This window comes from Salminus brasiliensis, chromosome 21 (genome assembly GCF_030463535.1).
Source record: "Salminus brasiliensis chromosome 21, fSalBra1.hap2, whole genome shotgun sequence".
Taxonomy (NCBI): domain Eukaryota; kingdom Metazoa; phylum Chordata; class Actinopteri; order Characiformes; family Bryconidae; genus Salminus; species Salminus brasiliensis.
In genome coordinates this window covers 7,805,216-7,826,482 of record NC_132898.1, presented here as the reverse complement: position 1 = coordinate 7,826,482, position 21,267 = coordinate 7,805,216, and the positions used below count along the sequence as shown (strand labels likewise).

General features: G+C 39.7%; 1 protein-coding gene across 3 annotated transcripts in view; it reads left to right on the top strand.

The window, feature by feature from the left end:
* Window positions 1-8,432: 8,432 nt before the first annotated feature.
* The window catches only part of epha8 (eph receptor A8), a 120,977-nt gene continuing 108,142 nt past the window's right edge, over window positions 8,433-21,267 (top strand). For all 3 annotated transcript variants that reach the window (XM_072666275.1, XM_072666276.1, XM_072666274.1), the window contains exon 1: window positions 8,433-8,664. In XM_072666275.1, the coding sequence (XP_072522376.1) occupies window positions 8,577-8,664 (88 nt within the window). In that variant the 5' untranslated portion in view covers window positions 8,433-8,576. The remainder of the gene's footprint in view (window positions 8,665-21,267) is intronic.

Here is a 21,267-nt window from a genome sequence, read left to right as displayed (position 1 = left end):
TAGTTAAGAGTCCATCTAGGTTTTAACATGTTCATTAGACAGGTAGCAGTGGCAGGAGGGTGTGCCGCTGGTCTGGCATGGGTGGTGGGGGAGCCTGGTGGTTGGACAGGTGGGTGGCAGCTGGTCTGACGCAGGTAGCAAGTCAGGCTTTATCACTTATTTAAAAGAAATCCTCTAAATAAATTAATTAATTAATCTCAGATTATATGTGGACAAGGCCAAGCCTCAAAACAATGCACCCAAGACTACCAAGTGTAAATGCATGTGGCTAAAATCTTATCGGGATACAATCCAGATACTAGTCACATGATATGACTAGCAGGCCTGGGCTCTTCTAAACAGCTGCATAGCACACTAAACATTAAAAGAATTGGTACTCATAAAGCAGGAGCAGGCTATAAGAAGCAGTGCCTTTTTAGGTATCTGTTTCCTCAGTACATTCTGGAATTAAGAAATTGCAATTAATAGAAACGGTGGCTGTCAGGTCAAGGTCTGGAAGACCAAATGAAAAACCTCAGAACTTGGGAGAGAACTGCTTAAAGGATTGCTAGAAAGGTAGATCCTCTATTTGACTGCAAAAGACTGTAGCAAATTTTGAAATGGTGCTCTACAACTATGACCTTCATGCAAGAGGCATTAGAAGAAAACCTTTACTGCATCCTCATTACCCACAATTCAGCATCATATTATTTTGAAAGGAACATCTAAACAAGCCTAATGCATTTTGGACATATGTACCATGGACTGGGAAGGTCAAATGGACCTTTATCACTCATTTGAAATAAATACCATATGAATAACGTGCTAAAAATTTACAGCGTTTAGCTGATGCTCCAGAGCAACTTACAAGGTTACTCATATTACAGATGTGGGCCAACATAGTGTTAGGAGTTTAGCCCTAGGACTCCCATTGGTATAGTGCAGCATCATCACCCACTGCAGGACTTGAACCCCAGTCTCCCACATGGTGTGGTAGCTCCCTGAGTTGAATAAGATTCATGCCAGCGTTCTGTAAAGCTTGATTACCCCATTGACAGTAGCTATGACAGGGTTAATGTATTGGCTGTACATGATAATGCAGCTTTTTGTCATGTAATCAAGCTGATGTCAGCTTTCTGGCCAATTCTATGATGTTGCATTCAACCTGCCAAGTTTTGACAGACTAGACAGACTTAATAGTCCAGAGTCCAGCTTGGAATGGATGCATTTTACAGGAACAACAATCATATCTCTAACTGTTCTGTAAAAAGTTAGTCCAGGGTAGCTCACAGTTCAAAATATCTGCATTTAGAGTGCGTAACTGATTTCAAATGTTATACACCGATCAGCCATAACATTAAACACATTACATTGTTATAATCCTATATGGAAATCTGATGTGTATATAATTATGGATATTTTACATAAAATGTAAGGAATTTCCTTATATCCAACATATATTTCTGACGTGTGGGTCAGAGGCTCTTTAAAACAGCAGGTCTTGTCGGGTGTTCCCGGTATTCAGTGGTTAAGTACTAGAGATGGGCCAATCAGTGTTTTTTTAGGGGTGATACTGATTGCTGATCATCTTTCTGGGCGCTAGGCTGGATGCCGCATTACTCTTTCCAGGCAAACTTGGTAATGCATCATCATGCAAGGCTTCTGTAATATTCTGTGCATTGCCTCTCATAATAAAATGTACTGTACTTCAGGGAATCACGGAGAAATGTACTAGAGTGGTCAGTAGTCAGTAGAGAGATCGGCCGCCATCTTTGCAATGCCATCAGAGAAAATGCTCAAATCTGAATATGGTTTTAAATATGGTTTTGAAATGATCGTATTAAAACCAGATTTTTTATCAACTCATAAAAATAACTTGGATTGTTCTGTTTACTGCATTTGCAGAGACCTCCACATAGAGGGGGGTTCCTTCTCTCGCAATGTAACCAGCAAGCTGATTGGCTCATTTTGTTGAAAGGTGGGACAGAAGCCATGTTCAGTGTTACGAGAACTCCCATTCATATTGTCTCTGACGGAATACAACACTGACTCATGCAAGCTCTGTAGTTCCATCTAGCGCTTGAAAAGCCTGCAGAGCTGCTGTAATCCTTAACGAATATGATCTGATCGACTCTCAGGATCAGCTAATTAGAGAATATCAACCAATCGGCAACCACATATTTGCATCAGCCAATACTGATGCATAAGCAATTGATTTTTCCATCTCTAGTCAATTGGGGACAGAGTCATGGGCATGCAAGGCTTTTTGATCATAACCCTGTGAGTAAAGGCTAGATCACCTGGAGGTGATTTCTCGTGGAGGCCATGCCTCAGCAGATACAAGCTGTTTTGGTGTTTGGTCCTCTCCACAAAACTCAAACGTTTTCAGCCACAGTGAGCAAATATGTGGAGAATTTCATGAAAGGAACACCTTTCCAACTGTTAAACACAGGGAGGATCAGTCTTGCTTTAGGCTTGCATTGCAGCCAGTGGTGAGAAGAACCACTTTGATTCTGATGATATAATTCTGTGTATAACTCAGTATATGCACACTTTGGTCATACAGAGAGATTCAGCACTGTCCAAGCGTCTTGGCAGCACGAGCCTTGCACATAGGCATGTTTGAAGCCGGGCCTTGGGCGGCCGGGTGAAGAGAGGTGGCGATTGTGGGCCAGACAAACTCTCCCCTGTATTCTGAGTGAGTGTGTGTGTGTGTGTGCTGCATTAGCAGGCAGGCAGCGGCCCCTGCGTTTTGGCTCCAACCGCCTTTTCCCTCCTTCCTCTGTCTCTCTATTCTCTCCAGCAGCTGCAGAGAGCGGAGAAAAGAGCAGATCCACACAGGAGGAGAGGAATTTGCGGCCTTTCTGCCACCCGTAATGGTACAGTTTCTGGGTAGGGGTACACTCATGATGCAGTCTTTAGTTAGACAAGGGGTGGACAGAGCTGAACGTCCGGACCAAGGTTCATGGTGTTGTTACATTGTATCCTGTATGGTCAGTGCATGATCTGAACTATAAAGACACACCTAAGAGTTTATGGTGACCATATTGTTATTTTTTTAAATGAGGACACTTGGGACACACAGGTTAGGGACACACACATCCAACACGGTTAGGATGTTGTAGTTAAGGGGGTTTCAAGTAGGTCAAACTTGTAGGACTGTGGCGATGTTTATGTGTAAGTTTTGAAATACCTCTCAAACCATGCAGCTACAGTATGCTCAGGGCTGGCCCAAGCCTTTATGGGGTCTTTAGCAGATCTTCATTTGGGGCCCAGCACCAGATGCTTCATCATTTCATATGGAGAGAGATATTGTACAATATGCTGAAGTGCCCGACCCTTAATCGACCACCCAATCGACCACGCATATCTGCATTTGCCCAACAGTGGCAGCAGCCAACAGCAGGAAATTATTAACCTAGTATTGGTGTGCCAACTATAAATAAATAAAATAAATAAATGTATATAAAAATTGCTTTTACCTGTGTAAAACCATCTCGTTTGATTATTCAGTGTTATCAAAAATGTTATCAAATCATGAGATATTGGCGCTCTTGAGGGCCCCCTTGTGGAGTTGGGGCCCTAAGCGGTTGTGTAATTCCAGTATGCCTCGGGCCAGGTCTGTGTATGCTAATGTACATGAATACATACACATTCACTACCCAAATCATCTCCTTTAAGTTCAGCATACAACTTTTGACTGGTACTGTACGTGTGCTGTTCTTCCCTATACTTGACATCGTTTGGTTTGAAGAGAGTAGCATTTCCCCAGAAAAAAAAAAGAAAAAAAAGAAGAAGAGATTGAGTCGATTCCGACTCAGTTGTGAAAGAGGTTTCTAAAAGACCCAAAGCGCTGAATGTATGGGAGTACTTCAGATTAGCACAATAGTTCAAACCAGAGTTCATGGTGTTGTTACATTGAAAAGTTTGGACACACCTGGTTATTTAACTAGGCTGATCATCATCTTAACAACATTTCCTCCAAATGCTAGAGTGGCCATATTGTTTTTCTAAAAAAGAGGACACTGGGGACATATACTGTAGGTATCCACCTTTAGTTAAGAAGTCGTAGTTGGGAGGGTTGGAGTGGGTGGGTGGTTTAAGTAAGTCAATTCTGACTCGGTCGCGGAAGAGGTTTCTAAAAGACCCGAGGTTCTGAATGGATGGGAAAAAGGGCGTTTCCACACCTGAGTCTGGACCAAGATCCAAACCAAGGTTTGTGACATTCGATCCAATTCATTTTAACTTCACACTGTTTAGCGACTTTGCTATGTCTTGTCACCATCAAGAATGTGGACTGTGTCTCTATACTTGACATTGATTGGCTTGTAGAAGGGCGCTTAGGGTGTCAGCGTTGTGCCAAATTCTGCCTCCTCGCCCAAATCTGACTCTCTTTGAGTGCACACACGTATTGCAGCTTATAATTCAGGGTTAATCTACAATTACAGTGAATACAGGAATCGCAAGCGTAATCTGTTGAGCCCATACTGCTGCGTGGGTCAGAAGGGCACATTTTGGGTAGAGCAGTGGTTCTTTTTCCTTTTCTATTGTTAAAAGACTGACGGTAGCCTGCCTCAACTGTCTAAAATTTGTCCGTAAGTCTGAACCATCCAAAAAAGTGTTTTTTCACACCGCATGGTTTCGTTAATCTGGACTGAGACTGCCTCTTTTGATCAGCCTGAATGTTGGTCCTTTGGTCCGTACAGTGGTTTGCGACCCTTGCCATTTTGGTTTGGGCCCAACTGAAGGCCTAAACCAAGCAAGGTAGATGTATATATTATATCATATATATAATATATATATATATTTGAATGGATGGCATATCTCAGCAGCACTAGCGTGATGCGTAATCACCTGAAGTTAAAACACACAGGTGCTACTGCACGACGGACTGCAGGAACTGGCAAAACTCCCATAAGTATTGTCTGTTCATGCTTCTTAATCATTGGTAGGGGAGCTACGGTTCTTGTCCAACCCAGTGTACATGCTTGTGCGCTTTGGGCTTGATGGGATATGAACCAGATGTACTTATTTTATTTTGCCCATTATTTTAAGCACATTTCTTTGTGTAGGGAATACCATGAGCACAACAGATGACCTACACTCTGAGAAGGGGTACAAATAGAAACTGAGCTGTGTCCGAAAATGTGCCCTGTTCACTATCCCCTACACACACTATCCCCCAGATCAATATATATACATATATATATATAGAGCACTATTATAGGGAACACAATTCAACATGGTAGTCAACGTGCGAGAGCTCATTGCTGTGCGACAGCAGAGCGTGTTGCATAAACAATCTGACAGGCAGTCTTCCTCAGAGGAGCCACACGTAAATCTTAAAGCCAAACGGCTTGGTGAATTATGTGTACGTTAAACGGACAGCGTTTGTACATTTTATATTACAGTGCATTGTGGGATTCAGCGCTACTTTTTCTGACTCCACTACAGAACCTCAAAATAGGGCACTATGTAGTGAATAGGGCACAGTTTTGGACACAGCTTTAACTGTCATGCTGGAGTTCCTAGTTTGAACTAGGGATGTCCTGATCCTAACCAGTGACTTAAGATTACCTGATAGATCGGCAAGATCCTTAGATCGGCAGTAGCAGAGTGACATCTGATGTCCTCTAGGCACCATTAGTGTACATGATCCTTAGCTGCTGCAGTTATACGTCTTTCTTTTTTTTTTTTTTTTAACTTCCCTAGTTGTGATCTTTTGTGATTTAATGCTAAAAACTTTATTTAAATCAATAAGTGCGGTAATGTAACCAGTTAGCAGCCAAAACAAAAGCTAAAGTTGGTTCTAATTCGAACTCTACGTTCCACCTTAAACAGCGCTGCGGTCACAGTGTGTGCATCACAACAGAAGAGCGTAACTGCTCTGTTTTTTAAGGTGGAATAGAAAGTTCAGGGTTCAGGAAAACTTCAGCTTAGAGTCAGCTCAGAGCCTCGCTGTAAACGTGACTCAGCAACGACAGACGGCTCACAGAGCAGCAGGTGAAGAGTGTGTTAGGTTAAACTCGTCACTCTTCCAGAAAATGTTGGTCTGTTTTCCGTTGTTTTTGTCCACGCTGCCAAAGCTAAAGATATTTTACTAAATTATCTCCTAAGATATAACGTTCCTCCCATCCTGTTAAATTACGCTTGATTAGACACCAGACTATAGTGGAAATGCTCTGCTCTACCAGCAAAAGAACCACACTCCTTTCTTTGCTTCTAGAGTTGCTCAGAAGGGTGCATTCAGAACCGAAGAGGAGGCTAATGCTATTGCTAATGCACACACACTAAGTGATTAGACTGCAGAGATGTAAAGGAACTGGGAGATGAGTGGTCTGGTAGGTCAGTCAGACTGGAATGTAAGATGTTAAACACTATAGAGTTTAAAACAGCTGTTTAAAAAGTTGCTCCATACCATGATCGTATTGGTAACAGCTGATACTCAGCATTAAAAGACACAGATTGGATCAGGGGGTAAAAAACCTTGATTGGAACATCCCTAGTTTAAACCTACTAAACCTTTTGCTGTTTAAAGCAACATTATGTAACATTTTTACCTCCACATAAGAGTGGCATTCGTCTGCTTCTGCCTTCTGTAATTGGTTCAAAAATTTAAAGCATCAACGATTTTTTACACTGCAAACAGTTTGATCCATGGGTCAGTTTGATCTAGACCGAGACCAAGAAATTCTGGTCCTTTAGAGGCTCCTTGCACACTTGCTCTTTTGGTGTGGACTACACTGAAAAGTCTAAAGGTTTGGCCCAAACCTTAGACTTCCTCTCTAGGCACTGAAGCTAAAAACTGAAGCTGGACAATTAAGGGCATGTCAAATCAGCAACACAGACGTCTGCTGTAATGTGATCATTAGGCCTATATGGTAATTATTCTCTAAATTTGCTTTAATTAGCAGATCTGTTTCATTGTATTTTACACCGCCTTTCAAAAACTCAGCCCTGTACTGAGGGCTGTCATGCATATTCATCTGTCACGCATGTAATTGTGCTCTTTTAACGGAGCGACGGCATCAGAGGAACGATGTCAAGCTGATATTTGCCTGTGTTTGTGTTTACATACAGCTATACAAAACCGCCACAGTGCAGCAGCCCCTAGTTCCTAGTGCAGTAATCTGCCGACAGCCAGAGCAAATCTCAGCTCTGATGCTCTGATTACGAGGGCCGCGTCTCGCTTTACCTTTTTTTAAGGTTATCATACGGAAAAGGACATTTTTCCCAACAAAGGATGAAGGACTAACCGCATCCGATGTGGCCGCGAGAAGAAGTCTGATAAGAGGCAAACAATAATCCAATATGCAATATGCTTCATGTTTGCGCCCGGAGCTACCAAACCAGAAATCCATCTGATCTCCACTGATTGTATGTGACCTCTTATTCACGTGTGAAGTGAATAATAAGATTCCTGACACTAACAGACTCTTTCACCTTTTGCGTGTTGAGATGAGGAATGTTTGCATGAAATTGGAGAGTTTGGCTCTTTAGAGTGAGGAGAACACAGTGAGATTTCATAATAAAGCACCACTTTCCTTAAGCAGTGCAATGAATGGAAGTACTTCATTAAAGGGACATTTCAGTGTAGACCAACCTGACCTCCATCTAATGCGTCTGTATCATGGGGTCGATTACCACGAAGAGTAATTTTGATATGTATCCCGGAATTTACAAAACAGCAGAAAACGCGTTGACTTAAGATATTTTTCTAATAGACGTCAATGGGCAGATGCTGAGGCACGCGTCCTTTGACTTCTTTTATGGGCATTTTTGGGGCGACGGGTTGTTTCTAAGTACAGAGACATTCTTGTCTATGATAACTGATAAACTACATATGTGGCTGTTAGGTGTTAGGTTGCTAGGTGGAGGTTTAGGAAGAAGATGCTGCAGTTGCTGTCATGCAAGAAACGTCCTTGTAGATGGAAAAATCATAACTTTCAATGGAAGATGATTTAATTAAGTCATTTTAGGACATTTCTGTTGGGCCTTTTATCAGGAAAGGTTGATGCATTGTAAAAAACAACTGCCAGAATCAATAAAAAAAAGAAAAAAGTGCAAAAATAGAGATACAAGGGTTTTGCGTGACAACAGCGTGCACCTAAAAATTACAATGCATATAAATAATGCACATCAACCAGATATTTGCAAATAGATGTCAATAAAAATACAGAAATCTACTATTTACTATCTATCTACTAATGACGAGAATATTAGACACGCAACTGTATATGAACATATGTGTAGCCGAAACAGAAGGTGGTGGTGGTGGTGGAGGCGGTGGTGGGGGTGGGAGGGATGCTTCCAATGTTGCATCTGTGCATGTGCCAACCAAGCCCCGTGCCACAATTGGCTGCTGAACGGAGACGGACAGGGCTGGTCCCACCCACCAACCCCCCCTTCTCAGTCTGCCGGTGCTGCATGTTCCCCAGTGCAGGCAGGCAGTTCTGAAGTCAGCCGAATGCGCTCCGAGTTCCTGCGCTCTGCTTTCTCCCCACTGGCTGAGAGCACGAGAGAGGGAGCGAGGGAGAGGCAGGCAGAGAGAGAGCGAGAGAGAGAGGGGAGAGAGAGCTTCTCTCCACACTAGCGCGATGGCATCAGATCCAGGGCTGCTGCCTCTCGTCCTGTGGACTATATCCTTACAGGTGCTGGGCTCCAGAGCCTCGTCCAATAATGAAGGTACGACTGTGTGTGGATGTTTGCCTACAGTATACAGATTGGGGTGTGCTGAGCATGTGTGTGCGTGTGTGTGTGTGTGTGAGTGAGAGAGGGGGGGTATTGGCACTTTTAATGCATCGTTGTGGTCCGGTGTCAAAACTTCATCTCAGTGCAGAGAGCTCTGTGTGTGTGTGTGCATATGCATCAGTGTGTGTGTTTGCCAAGGGTTGCATTGGCACTTTTAATGTGACATGTCCAAACTTTGTATGTGTGTGTTGTGATTCTGGCATGAACATGTGTGACTGTTTGTGTGTGTACCTTGACAAGTATGATGGGTCACAAAAAAACATCTTGCAGGGAGGTGGGTATGCGTTTCGCGTGAGCATGCGTTGGTGTGTGTACGTGCACTATAGAGGTATAACACTTCTTTTAAAGGGCCCATATCACACAAAACTGCATTTTCCACTTTACCAGGGTAAAATACAGTAACTCGCAGCATGTAAACACTGTTAAAGTCCCAAAACTCACCTGTATGTAAAAGTGAATCAGCAAAAACAGCCCGATTCCAATTCACAGTTTTTGTGATGTCACAAAAACACCTCACTAACCTCATAACAGTGACAGTCTACCAGCATATCCTGCCTACAGCAGACTGATTGCTGAACCTCTGAGAAGTTATAATAAGTGCAATCTGGCTGGACTGCTGTTTAAATGAGGCGCAACACAAGGTAGCCAATCAGGACAGAGCACACTTGCTGTAATTTGCATAGGCGGTCTTAAAGATGCAGCTACGCCGATTTCTTAGAGGTTGGAAGGTGGTCGCTTTTCGTGCAGATGGTACAAGTGGCCCTCAGAAGCAATAATAAAGTGAAAGGAGAATGGAAATATGGGACCTTTAACACAGTGGTTCCCACCCCTGGTCCTGGAGGACCCCCTGCTTTAATGTGTGCGCAGCATGAGTGCTCCAGCAAGTGTGTCTGTGCATGAATAAATGTGTGTTTGTATGTGTGAAGGGTGACAACTTCATCTGAGTGTGTGTTCAAGCATGAATATATATATATGTATATATATATATATATATATATATATGTGTGTGTGTGTGTGTGTGTGTGTGTGCATGAGTGTAAAAGTTTTCCTGGGCAAGTATGAACTTAATATGATGAGCTAGGGTTTGTAAATGTAGTGTGTGTGTGTGCGTATATACAGGTCATGACACTCACACTGACACAGGCCAGTTACAGCCGCACAGCACAGGGTTCATCGCAGGCCACGTACTGAGACCACACATGCCAGCACACACACAGCTTGCCCGTGCTGATCTGTGTGTGTGGTTTCATGGCCAATCACAAGCATGTTAAACACTGCAGAGCTCAAACATGCCCAAGGTGTAACATTCAATATCCAGACTGCTGTGTTTTGTTTAATAGCTGTCAGTAGTTCTGGTCAGTGGGTGGAATGAGTCTGCCGCTGCCTCTGGACGAGCAGTCTGCGTGATACGCAGGTATATCCCGTGTACAATCAGGATAGCAAAAAATCGCCGCCGGCTGCCATATTCGAACGCTTGTTACGCTTAGTTTTTTCCTGCTGCTTGGTTTAGTCGTTTCATTTGTTTGTGGTAACATTTGAAAACAGCAGCTGCTGTTTAAACAGTGTGAAGCAGCCATGCACTTTCTGCTTTTTGGGTTGTGCTTAACCTGTAAAGATTTTTAGTATATTCAACCAATCAGCTCATAAACAAGCCCTGTCTGGAGTCGATGCGGACGTTAGAGCAATGAATGGATGAATAGATGGATTGAGAACCATCACAAAATATATAAATATATACCCCTTAACTTTCAGATTTAGCTTATTACCTACTACTAATTTTTTGTGTATATATATATGAAAGATAAATGGTCATAAATAATGTGCATAGGTGCCTAGAAATGGTCCTTCTTGTCACCTATGAATAATACTGTATGTATATATATATATATATATATATATATATATATATGATTTTTTGCGTTTTTTAAATTATATATAAACTGTATATATATAATTAAAAGTATAATAAGCAAAATGTATATATATTGTATAGATATATACAGTACTGTGCAGAGGTTTCTAGGCACAAATGCAGGTCAGTATAAATAAAGTAAAAAGTAACAACAAGGCTTTTTCAATTTAAAGTGCGTACTTGTGAACAAAACGTTTGCTTCCAGATTTCTCTTCTGGACGCCCTCCAGCCAGGACGCGGATTTCTTACACTCCTTCACCAGCTCACCTGATTTAACATCAGGTGATGGGCACTAATTTATCAAACCAGGTATTGGAAGAAAACTATAGAAATACTAGACACCAATGACGAGAGTCACAGTGATGTAAAACCACAATTTCTTGTATGAATGTTATTTTTATTTATTCTAAAATTAATACGTTACTGAGTAAATACACTTACTGCCCAGGTGAGGAGCTTTTCCTTTTCTTAGAGCTTAATTAGTTATTGTACAGTAGCATATGTGTACATTTAAATTACTTTCTGTTTTAACTTTAAGTCTAAATCTCCTGGTTTTGATGTCAAATATTGACAAAAACTTGATAAATAGGAGTTAATTCTCTTCCATCAAACAAACATTAAACAAAAAATCCACTCAACAATAACTATACATTTTAAAATGTAGTATTTATTAAAAGCTCAGTTCTCGGCTCATTTCAATAAGCTACAAAAACTGAAGTAAGTCACATCATGCTTTTATTATTGCCATTGATGTCGTGTGACTTTTACAGGTCAGGCATACGCAAGGATTTAATGTATGTAAAATTTGTATTATATAACTATATAACACTATATGACACTAGCCTTGGCAAAAGTAGCGTAAAACATCTAATGCAAATCAACAAGAGCAAATAACAACAGTCAGTAAATGATAAACAAATAAATCTAATTCAATAAAAACGATGGTAAAATATATCAAATAAAATATAAAATAAAAATATATAAACATTAAAGCAGGACTTTGGTGCAAAAGTTTGGACCTGTATGTTCACATGCAAATGTATTGTTGATCTTCTGAGAAAGAAAAAAAGGGAACAAACAAAAACAAAAATAGATTTCACATTGAGCTGAAAAGGCGGTTCTCTAAAATTATTTTAAGAACCATTATATAAGAACCATTTACCATTGCCTTCAACAAAGACCATTAAAAAATGTTTAAGGGACGAAGACAGAAATGTAACAATTTTACAGCACAATTTCAGTTTATTTAACATATTGGGAAAACAATACATATTAAAAATGCCCTGAGTTATCATAATAACCTCTCAATTATCAGAAAACTCAAAGAACCTTTTGAACGTGTACATGTTTTTGTCTGATCGAGTGTTTTTTTTCTATGACAGAAAACCTCTTGGCTTGTTAAGGAACCTTTTAAACTGGTTTCCACTGTAGTCACGAGTCAGAGACCCTGTTTTCTGCGTAGGCTGTAGATAAATGTAAATAAAGCACTATACTAAGAAGCAGTGAACTGCCCGCGGTGTGGACAGTACCCATGCGTACCCGGCCACTGCACAGGCATTTGTGAATTACTGCTGGAAACTCTTCTAACGCTGCGTTGTCATCGTCAGGCTGGTTACCTGCTTGTACCTGTAGTGATGTTTGCATTGAAGGAGGGTCACCTAGTCACAAAGCCTACACCCCCCCACCCACCCACCCACACTTTACAGCGCACTACATCACCAGGTCATTGTTATGTTGACTCCTTTATTAGTTCGCAGGTGTGATGCCATTTCACCCTCCGTCTCCAGCTCTAGCGTGACTCTGTCACCCTGCCACTCTGCTAGAGAGAGAGAGAGAAAGTGTGAGAGGCTTGCGTGTTAGAGAGAGCAGCCGCTGTCACGGGATCTTCCAGTGGGACATGCTAAAGTGATCTCATACATCGCGTGCCTGTTTGCACACACACAGTTCAGCTCAATGCAGCGTGAGGAGGGCGAGCGAGGGAGAAAGGGGGGGATAGGAGGAGGTATGAGTGAGGATGGAACGACAACAATATTAATTTAACACACTGTTAAAAAGAAAAAACAAAATGTGTGCAATAATAATGGCACATAAAATGTATATATATTTAAATATGCTGTACATTTACATACTTTTTCCCCTAGTATGTTAAATTCAGAAAAGAAATATTAGTTATGTTGAAAGTATGCAGAATTTTAAATGTGAATTAAATTAAATATGCAGTATACATAGGCAAAGATTGTTGCTGTCAAACATAAACCTAATCACAAAACCTAAACACAAATATTATATATATATATATATATATATATATATATATATATATATATATATATTCCAGTATGGTCAAGAGTAGAGTATTATGTTGAAAGTATGCAGAACTCTTAGAATTACAATTAAGCTTAGAGAAGAAAGCTTAAACTAAAATAAATAAATAAATAAATAAAAAAAATTATATATATATATATATATATATATATATATATATATATATATATATATATATATATATATATAGAGAGAGAGAGAGAGAGAGAGAGATTGCCGGACTGTCAGACGTAACTTAAACCTACACATAAACAGGAGAGGGGAAAAGACCTTCTATAGGCATCAGTGTACAAATTGTTTTTATGTTAAAACAGTTATATTTGGAGCATTTCTATTTATTTGGAGCGTCTATTTTTCAAGAAAAATAAGGAACAACTGCCACATTGACATTTTGCCAAATAGAGATTCAACTCAAGAAACCTTTTTGCAAAATGAACATTTCCGATTAACAAAAGCAATATTTTACATCCGTTCCAACTTCAAAAACACTTCAGATCAGATACAGCTTTTCTATTTCTGCCAGTGCACACTGTAAAAAATGCTAACCGTGCTCGATCTGAAATGCCAGTGCAGTTGCTTGTTTCCACATGAAGTCATAGTTTTAGCTTTGCATTTGTTGGTGTTGGTTTGGAAATCATTAGTAATATCAAGTCATAGAAAAATGGAAACAGACACAACAGAAAATTGTTATAATAGACAAATGAGGCAAATGGAGCTTTTTGGTTCACAGAACCGACCGAACTGATGTTTTACTGAGGCTGCAGACGGCAGATGTTTTTAAGAGTCTCAGGCTGCAGTGTGGTGGCCAACATCGGATGTGTAGAACTGACTAGACTCAGATGTTACAGTAAGACCCCAAACAGTTGTGTTAAAAAAGTTTTGACTTAGGTTTTAACTTAATTTCTTAAACAGCCAATGGCCCACCAGCAGTGTTATTACAGTGGTCTATTAGCAGAGAATAGCCCCAGTTTGTACAGAAGTCCCTGTAGTTACTGAGTAATACACCTTAGAGTGTAACAAGCCTTGCTGCTTAAACGGGTTAATGTACAGTACTGAGTAAATAAAACGAATTAAATCATTTGCTACCACGTAAATCACTTTCTTTAGGTTGAATTTAACATCTGATTTCCTACAGAATAAGAACAGAACATACCCCTGTATATAAAAAAGCTGTATTTTACAAGCAAGCAGTTCTAACCACAAAAACTACGGTCTGTTCCATTTTGATAGCATAAACAATTATGTCCAAATAATGACAGTAAATAAAGCTAAGCAAGTTTACACTGGATGTAAGTTGGACTGGATGTCCACAATGGTAGCTGCAGTGCCCAGCTGTTGTTGAAGCACACTGAGAAGCAGGGCACACAGTAACTCACTCTTACAGCCAACAAGGGGAGGTAGGCCGGAGGGGAAAGACCTTGTTTACAGAGTAAGTAAAGCAAAACTGTATGGACATAAATAGTGGCAGTGGCCAAAGCAGAGAACACCACAGACTCACTCTCACTCAGTCACGAGCATTTGTTAAGGAATTTTGTCCTGGTTCTGGTCGTAAAGTAGCCTCTGTTCTGCACATTGGGGTGTTATTTCTAGATCTAACATACCTGATTAAATCCACCAGCTCATAAACAAGCTCGATTCAGGAGTGTTAGAGCAACGCGGCACTGAGATGGATTAAAGACCATAAAGCCTAGATATATTATTTAGTATGAGAATGTATTTACCAATTATTTATTATTTATTTACTTAATTACCATATATATATATATATATATATATATATATATAATATATATATATGTATATTACTTACAATTTGCAAAATTAATTTTTTTTTCAGAATGTACTACACAAATAAATATGATACTACCAGATAGATAGATAGATAATATAGTATAATTGGCTATTTATAGTCATGTTTTGACAAGCTTTTCTATTCAATGTTTTTTATTTATTTATTTATTTAACATTTTTGTAATATTTTTATTTATTTATTTATATTTACTATTATGTACTATTATTAATATTATTAATAATAGTTGTTTTATTTTCTTTTTTTTTTACTTTTTTCAGAATGTACTACACAATTACACACAGACACAGACAGATAGACAGTTAGATAGATAGATAGATAGATAGATAGATAGATAGATAGATAGATAGATCAGTCAGTAGTCAGTTCAACTGAACAATGTACTATATAACTACTCTTATTATTCAGTAACTTAACGCTTTTTACTTCTTACTTACTAACTACTACTTATTATTATTTACTTATTATTACTTATTCTTTTTTCGATACGTACTGCACATATTTTGTCAGTTTAACTTTTAAAATGCTCCTCATGTCTTAAGAAGTACCTTAAATATTCTTATTTCTGTCTGCGGTGCAAAAACCTTGCCTCTCTATTTTTGTGCTCTTTTTTACCTTTTTGTCTAATATTTGCTGCTTGATATAAAAGGAAAACATCACACTTTCATCTTCCAAATATAATTTATTTGATCTCCACAATTAGAGTATTATATATTGTTATTGTGATATTAATATTGTGATATTGGATCACTGACTTGTCGTGACTTGCCTTGAAATCTGGTAAAAAAAAAAAAAAATGATGCATTTTTAAATATCGCAATATGTATTGCCAAACAAAAAGAAAAAAAGGTCATACCACCCTAAAATGAAGCAAAATGAATCAATCGCCAGGTAGCAATTTTCCCATGATGCTTATTTCTGTGTACGGTTTACGTATTTAGCAACTGTGCTGGTGCTCTGTGTTTTCTTTCATGTACACAGTTTAATCAAGCAATTTCAGTGCATCATTTTCTGCTATTAAATTGAGAGTGTAAGCTACAAAGTTCGGATCCAAATATGGGCCTTGAGCACTTATAGAAACGCGGCGTGTCAACAAAAGGAAACGTGAAAAGCCCAGAGAGCCGGAAAAGCACATTGGAAATGGCAGAATAACTGGTGGTTTTTCCATCCTGACCTCCTTCCTTATTCGTTTTGTGGAGCTCTGGTGTTAACCCCTAGCAAAAAAGGTCCTTTGAAAGCGTGCACCATGCCTTATTTCGACTTGATCCCACTTCACTCCACATGACTGGTGCAGATAAAAGAAATCTATTCATAAAGAACGAAATCTTGACGGCATTGTTTGCTGGAAAATTTGTCGGCAACAAGTGGGAGCGTTCACGGCACGCGCTTATGAATTACTCCCTTTGTTAAATAACTATAACTTACCCTGCTAACCCTTACCCTGACGCTTCCTGTGCTGGTGCAGCAAAACTGAAGTGCAGCAAAAAGGAGGGGAGGAAGAAAAGGCTGGCAAACAGAGAAAGGCATGGAGAACGCATGGGCAGACACATTGAAACACTGATTACGAAACGTCGCCCCACTTTTCTTTTTTTTCCTTTTCCCCTAAGCGGCTCAAGAATCGACCCGAATCTGGCAGAGGAATAAATAAGGCGAGATATAAAGAATATTCAATAAAGAAGCCGGCATTTTTGATCCCTCGGATGAAGGAATTCTGTGTAGAGAAAAAGAAGCGAGTTCACAAGTTCAGCTGAGATGTTTCTGTTTGGGTTCTCATGAATTAATGATTAAAGCATCTCAATTAATTGACCTAATAACGTGATGCGCAGATAGCTGAAGCTGTTTAAAGCTCTTGATGTCTAGGGCTTTTCTTTTTTTTCTCACTACCCAGAAAAAGGGGAACAAAAAGAAAAAAAGAAAAAAGTAAAGCTGGCACCAAATTAATTTCACATCCTGCTTGCTGGTGGCTCGAAGGCAATTACAGATATTACAGAAGTGTGCACACCTGATACAGCTAAACCCCCTAAAAATAAGGGGGGCAGGAGAAAGAGAAAGCACCAGTGCGCCTCAGTGCTCGGATATATGAGGAAGAAGAGCCCGCTCACACGTTAGGCTGGACTCCAGAGCTGCGTTTCTGAGAATTCATTATTCCAAAATCACCTCGTAGCGTTTAGCGATTAACCTGAAACACACGTAAGCTGCTCACTTTTGCTCTGCCAGGGCCTTGACCTCAGATATTGCCCTAATGAACAGATAGCACGTTAATAAACGGGGGTTGGTGAGGGGGAAAGACTAGAAGGAACGGGTCTTTATGACATTTAGGTAGCAGGAAAAAACGACTAGCTTGTTATTGCTGGTGTTCGAAAGGGAAACTCTACTGATTGACGCCTACATGCCTGCGTAATCCACTGGTCGAGATGTAAACTACCCTATATGTCCAAATGTTTGTGGACACCCCTTCTAATGAATGCATTCAGCTACTTCAAGTTGCACCCATTGCTGACACAGATGTGCAAATGCACAAACAGCTTGTCTAGTCCCTGTAGAGAAGTAATGCCAATAGAATAGGACTCTCTGGAGCAGATAAGCCTATTACAATTTTCAATATTCAATATTTAATGACATATGGGGACAATCCTAAGTTATTAAATGAAAAATATTATAGTATAGTTGGCTATTTATAATAATGTTGTGACAAGCTTTTCCATCCAATGTTTGTCATGATTGTTTTTTAATTTATTTTTATCTTTTTATCATCATTTCTGGCCAATATTTTAGTTTTTTTGGGAACTCAAAGTTAGTAAATGATACAATATATAAACAATATTGTGCATTAATATAAAAAAAAAACTGGAACTATACTTTAAGTCACTTAACATTTTTGCGTTTATAGACTACAGTGTGTCATACCAATTATTGCCAATACAATACAAGTCTCTCTGGAGCAGGTAAACATGAACCTGTTGGCTCCATGCCAATGCCAGAATTGGGCTGGAGGAGTATATGCCCCCCCAGGGACCGTATTCTCTGGAATGATGGGTGGTACTCCATCTAATGCTTTTGGGATGAGTTGGGGATGATAAGGTGGGGTGGTGATCATCCACCCCACCTTACATTAACAGCATATCGCAAATCTGATGATTTTAGACATCAGTGTATACATAATGACACAATATACAATAGTGTATACATAGAACTAAGTGTTTTATACCAAACCACTCTGCATTACGTTGTTTACTCCCTAACCATTTAATAATGCAGAAAGTTTGACAAGTTGGTGGAGTCCCCCTTTAAGAAAATATCCATTGAAATATGAAGCTTCAGTGGCAGTAACTTGGCCCAATTACTGTTCAATGCACTCTTTTTGCACTACTTTTAGGCATCGAGGTATGTAGTTTTGACCTTACAGTGTTGTTTACTGTAACATTAATTATCCTTTATTATATCCTTTATCCTTATTGTTGAAACAAGCAAGTGGTCAGAACCTACAAAAAGTTGCCAAACTAGTGAACTAGCGACAAGGTCAAGGACACCCAACGCCCCCCACGGCTCTACCTCACACCTTACAGGACTTAAAGCACCTGCTGCTAACGTCTTAGTGCCAGATACCACAATAAGACTTCAGAGGTCGTGTAGAATCCATGCAAATCGACGTGTCAGAGCTGTTTGGTGGCCTGAGGGGGACCTACACAATATTAAGCAGTAATGTTATGGCTGATCGTACATTTATAAATAGCAAAATGACAGAAATGGCTCTAAATGTCTCTGGCTTAACTGTATTCTGTAGGTTCTAGATTCTAAACTCTGTTCTAAAGGGTTCTAGATGGTGTTGTGTAGCTGCAAATTCTGTAATTCCCTTTCAGCCTGATAGAATTTAGGCCTCAGCTCTGCGTCCACCGCCGAGAGCACACTGTCAGTCCACTGACACGTCACATGACTCTGAATATGTGACCATTAAAAGCCCGTCGCATCTTTAAACCTGCGTTTCTCACGTCCGCTGACAGCCTTTTATGCTTCTGGGAAAAAAAGAAGAGGTAGAAAAATAAGGAGGAGGAGAAAAAAAAGAAAAGCTCACTCAAAGAGTGACAGAAAAAAAATCCCACCGCCAAAGTGCTTATCTTTCCCCTGAGAGAAACAATAATTCCAGAGCAGCGTTGTAAAATCCCAGTCCTTTTCTTCGCTTGTAATTGGCAGCCCACTATAAGCTTTCAGACAGGATACTCTGCTGTTCCAGTTCAGCATCGCTTGTCATATTAAAGATTTTTGCTGTTTTCATTAATAATAACTTCAACAATGTAGGCCAAAATATTATGAGCATGACATCTGGGGTATTTTTACACTTTCTACTCATTATTTCATTAATTTCAAGTTATTAAATGATAAATAATATGGTATAATTAGCTGTTCATAATATCTTGAGACTTTTTTCTATTCATTTGTATTCATATTCATTCAATTCTATTTATCATAATTTCTGTTATATATATTTCAATATTTCCTCAATATTTTAGCTTTTTGAGGGCCAACTAGAAGTTACTAAATGCTAAATAATACATTGTCGCTGCATAATGAAAAACACGTATCTCCAAAATAGTGACTTTACAGGAGAAAGCAAAACTGCTCTTTACTTTGAATGGAAGTCAATGTAAAATAAGAGTTTATTCCAAGTAATATAGATTATTTCTATTGGTCCATTCATCCGTTAGTTATTTACACAGTGTACAGAACAGCTACAGGGTTCAAACCATGGAGAAAACTAAAAATGGACAGAAATGGAGATACATGTTTTTCATTGGGCAGCAGTGATATACACCATCATTTATACATTTAATTTAATACATTTTTAACTGGAACTACACTTTCGTCCATATAACATCTAATTTGGAAGCGCTGTCAGCTTTAAAACTGGGCCGATGGAAAGATGCCACGGTGCTGAGGGGTTCAGGTTACTCACAATGGCAGCAGGTTCAGGTTCAGGCCAAAGACACACTCAATGCAAGTGCGCAAAAACAGATCCGCCATGACAGTAAAAAAAAGCCAGAGCTGGTTTAAAAAACATGCAGACTCCAGTGGACTAAGGTACTGGCACTATGATATGAGGATTGCTGGTTCAAATCCTGGGTCATGCTGGTTTGCCATCAGCAGCCAGAGTCCAATAGAGCATAATTAGCCTTGCGCCCTCAGGGGTGGATTGATGGCACTTCTTCTCCTCCCCATTATCACTTCTAGTGTGATGTTGGTCAGCACGGGCGTCTGTTGGCTGTTGTATCGGAGCTGGGGTTTAGCTTTTTTGGTTTAGAGCCTTTACATTATGAGGCGCTTAATCTTTAGTAAGAAATCTCATTTCCAAAAATGGTTCCGTAAAAAAGAGAATTTCCATAGATTTTTCATTCATTTCAAATTTGTTCATAAAGTTTGAGACATTGAGACGTAAACAATACCGAGCAGAGTGGTTTAATGTGAAGTTCTGCTGTGACGTTTGGTTCCGTTTGTCAGGTCCACGTCGCTGTATCGCCCGGGGGGTGGTCCCGAGCCGCGGTCCACAGGTTTCAAGTTCAAGGACTCTTAAGTTGATGTTCAGTTGATTTCACCATTCACGGACTTTAAAGTCAAAGTTCATGTTCACGTCACTTGCCACGGCCTTTTATGTTGACAGTTTATTCATGTATCACGCCATGTTTTAAGTTGTGTTCACGTGAGCTGTATTTACGTTCATTGGTTCACTGATTTGGTTCACCTGAGGCTGGGGTATTTAGGGAGCCAGCGCTAGCAGTTTCACTGCCGAGAATTCACCGTTCTGAGCCAGCCTGGTGAGTTGGCGTCTTAGTTTTGTCAAGTGTCTCGAGGATGTCTGCAAGAGTCCGTCACGTTTCCAAGGGTCCTGCTGGACTGTTCATGTTCATGAGAGTACCACTGCTCTGGCTTGTTCTGAGTCACCTCTGGGATACAGTGACTGATTCCTCTCGTACGTTTTGTTGCGCCTGACGAGCACGGTTTATGTTTCTCCTTGCTTTTTAACTGGCATTGCCAGCGTTCTTAGTTTCTGGTTATATCTCCCTGTTTTCGTTATATCGTTTACGCCTAGCTCTAGCTAGGCTTTCTTGTTTTGCTTAGTTTACTTTGTCACGTTTGTATTTTGGTTATTCATTATTCCATGTATTGCTGTGTTTTCTTGTGTTTATCTCTGTTCTGTTGCTTATTAAAGCATTCTTGCATCGCACTGTCCCTGCGAGTGTTCATCCGGCATTGTCTGATCTAGCCAGTCATGACACCGTTCACCATCACTGTGAACAAATGGGGCTAGCAAAGTGCAAAGTTTAGATCAACAATATCTACAGTTATATTTTTACATTGTTATTAATAATAAAATAAATAAGATGCATTTGCTCACTACCTTCGTTTTCAATACTGTACCACTTTCTCAGTTATTTTAAATTCATCTCCAGCTCTGGGCCCAGTTTCCCAAAAGCATCTTGGTGTTAAGATCATGTTA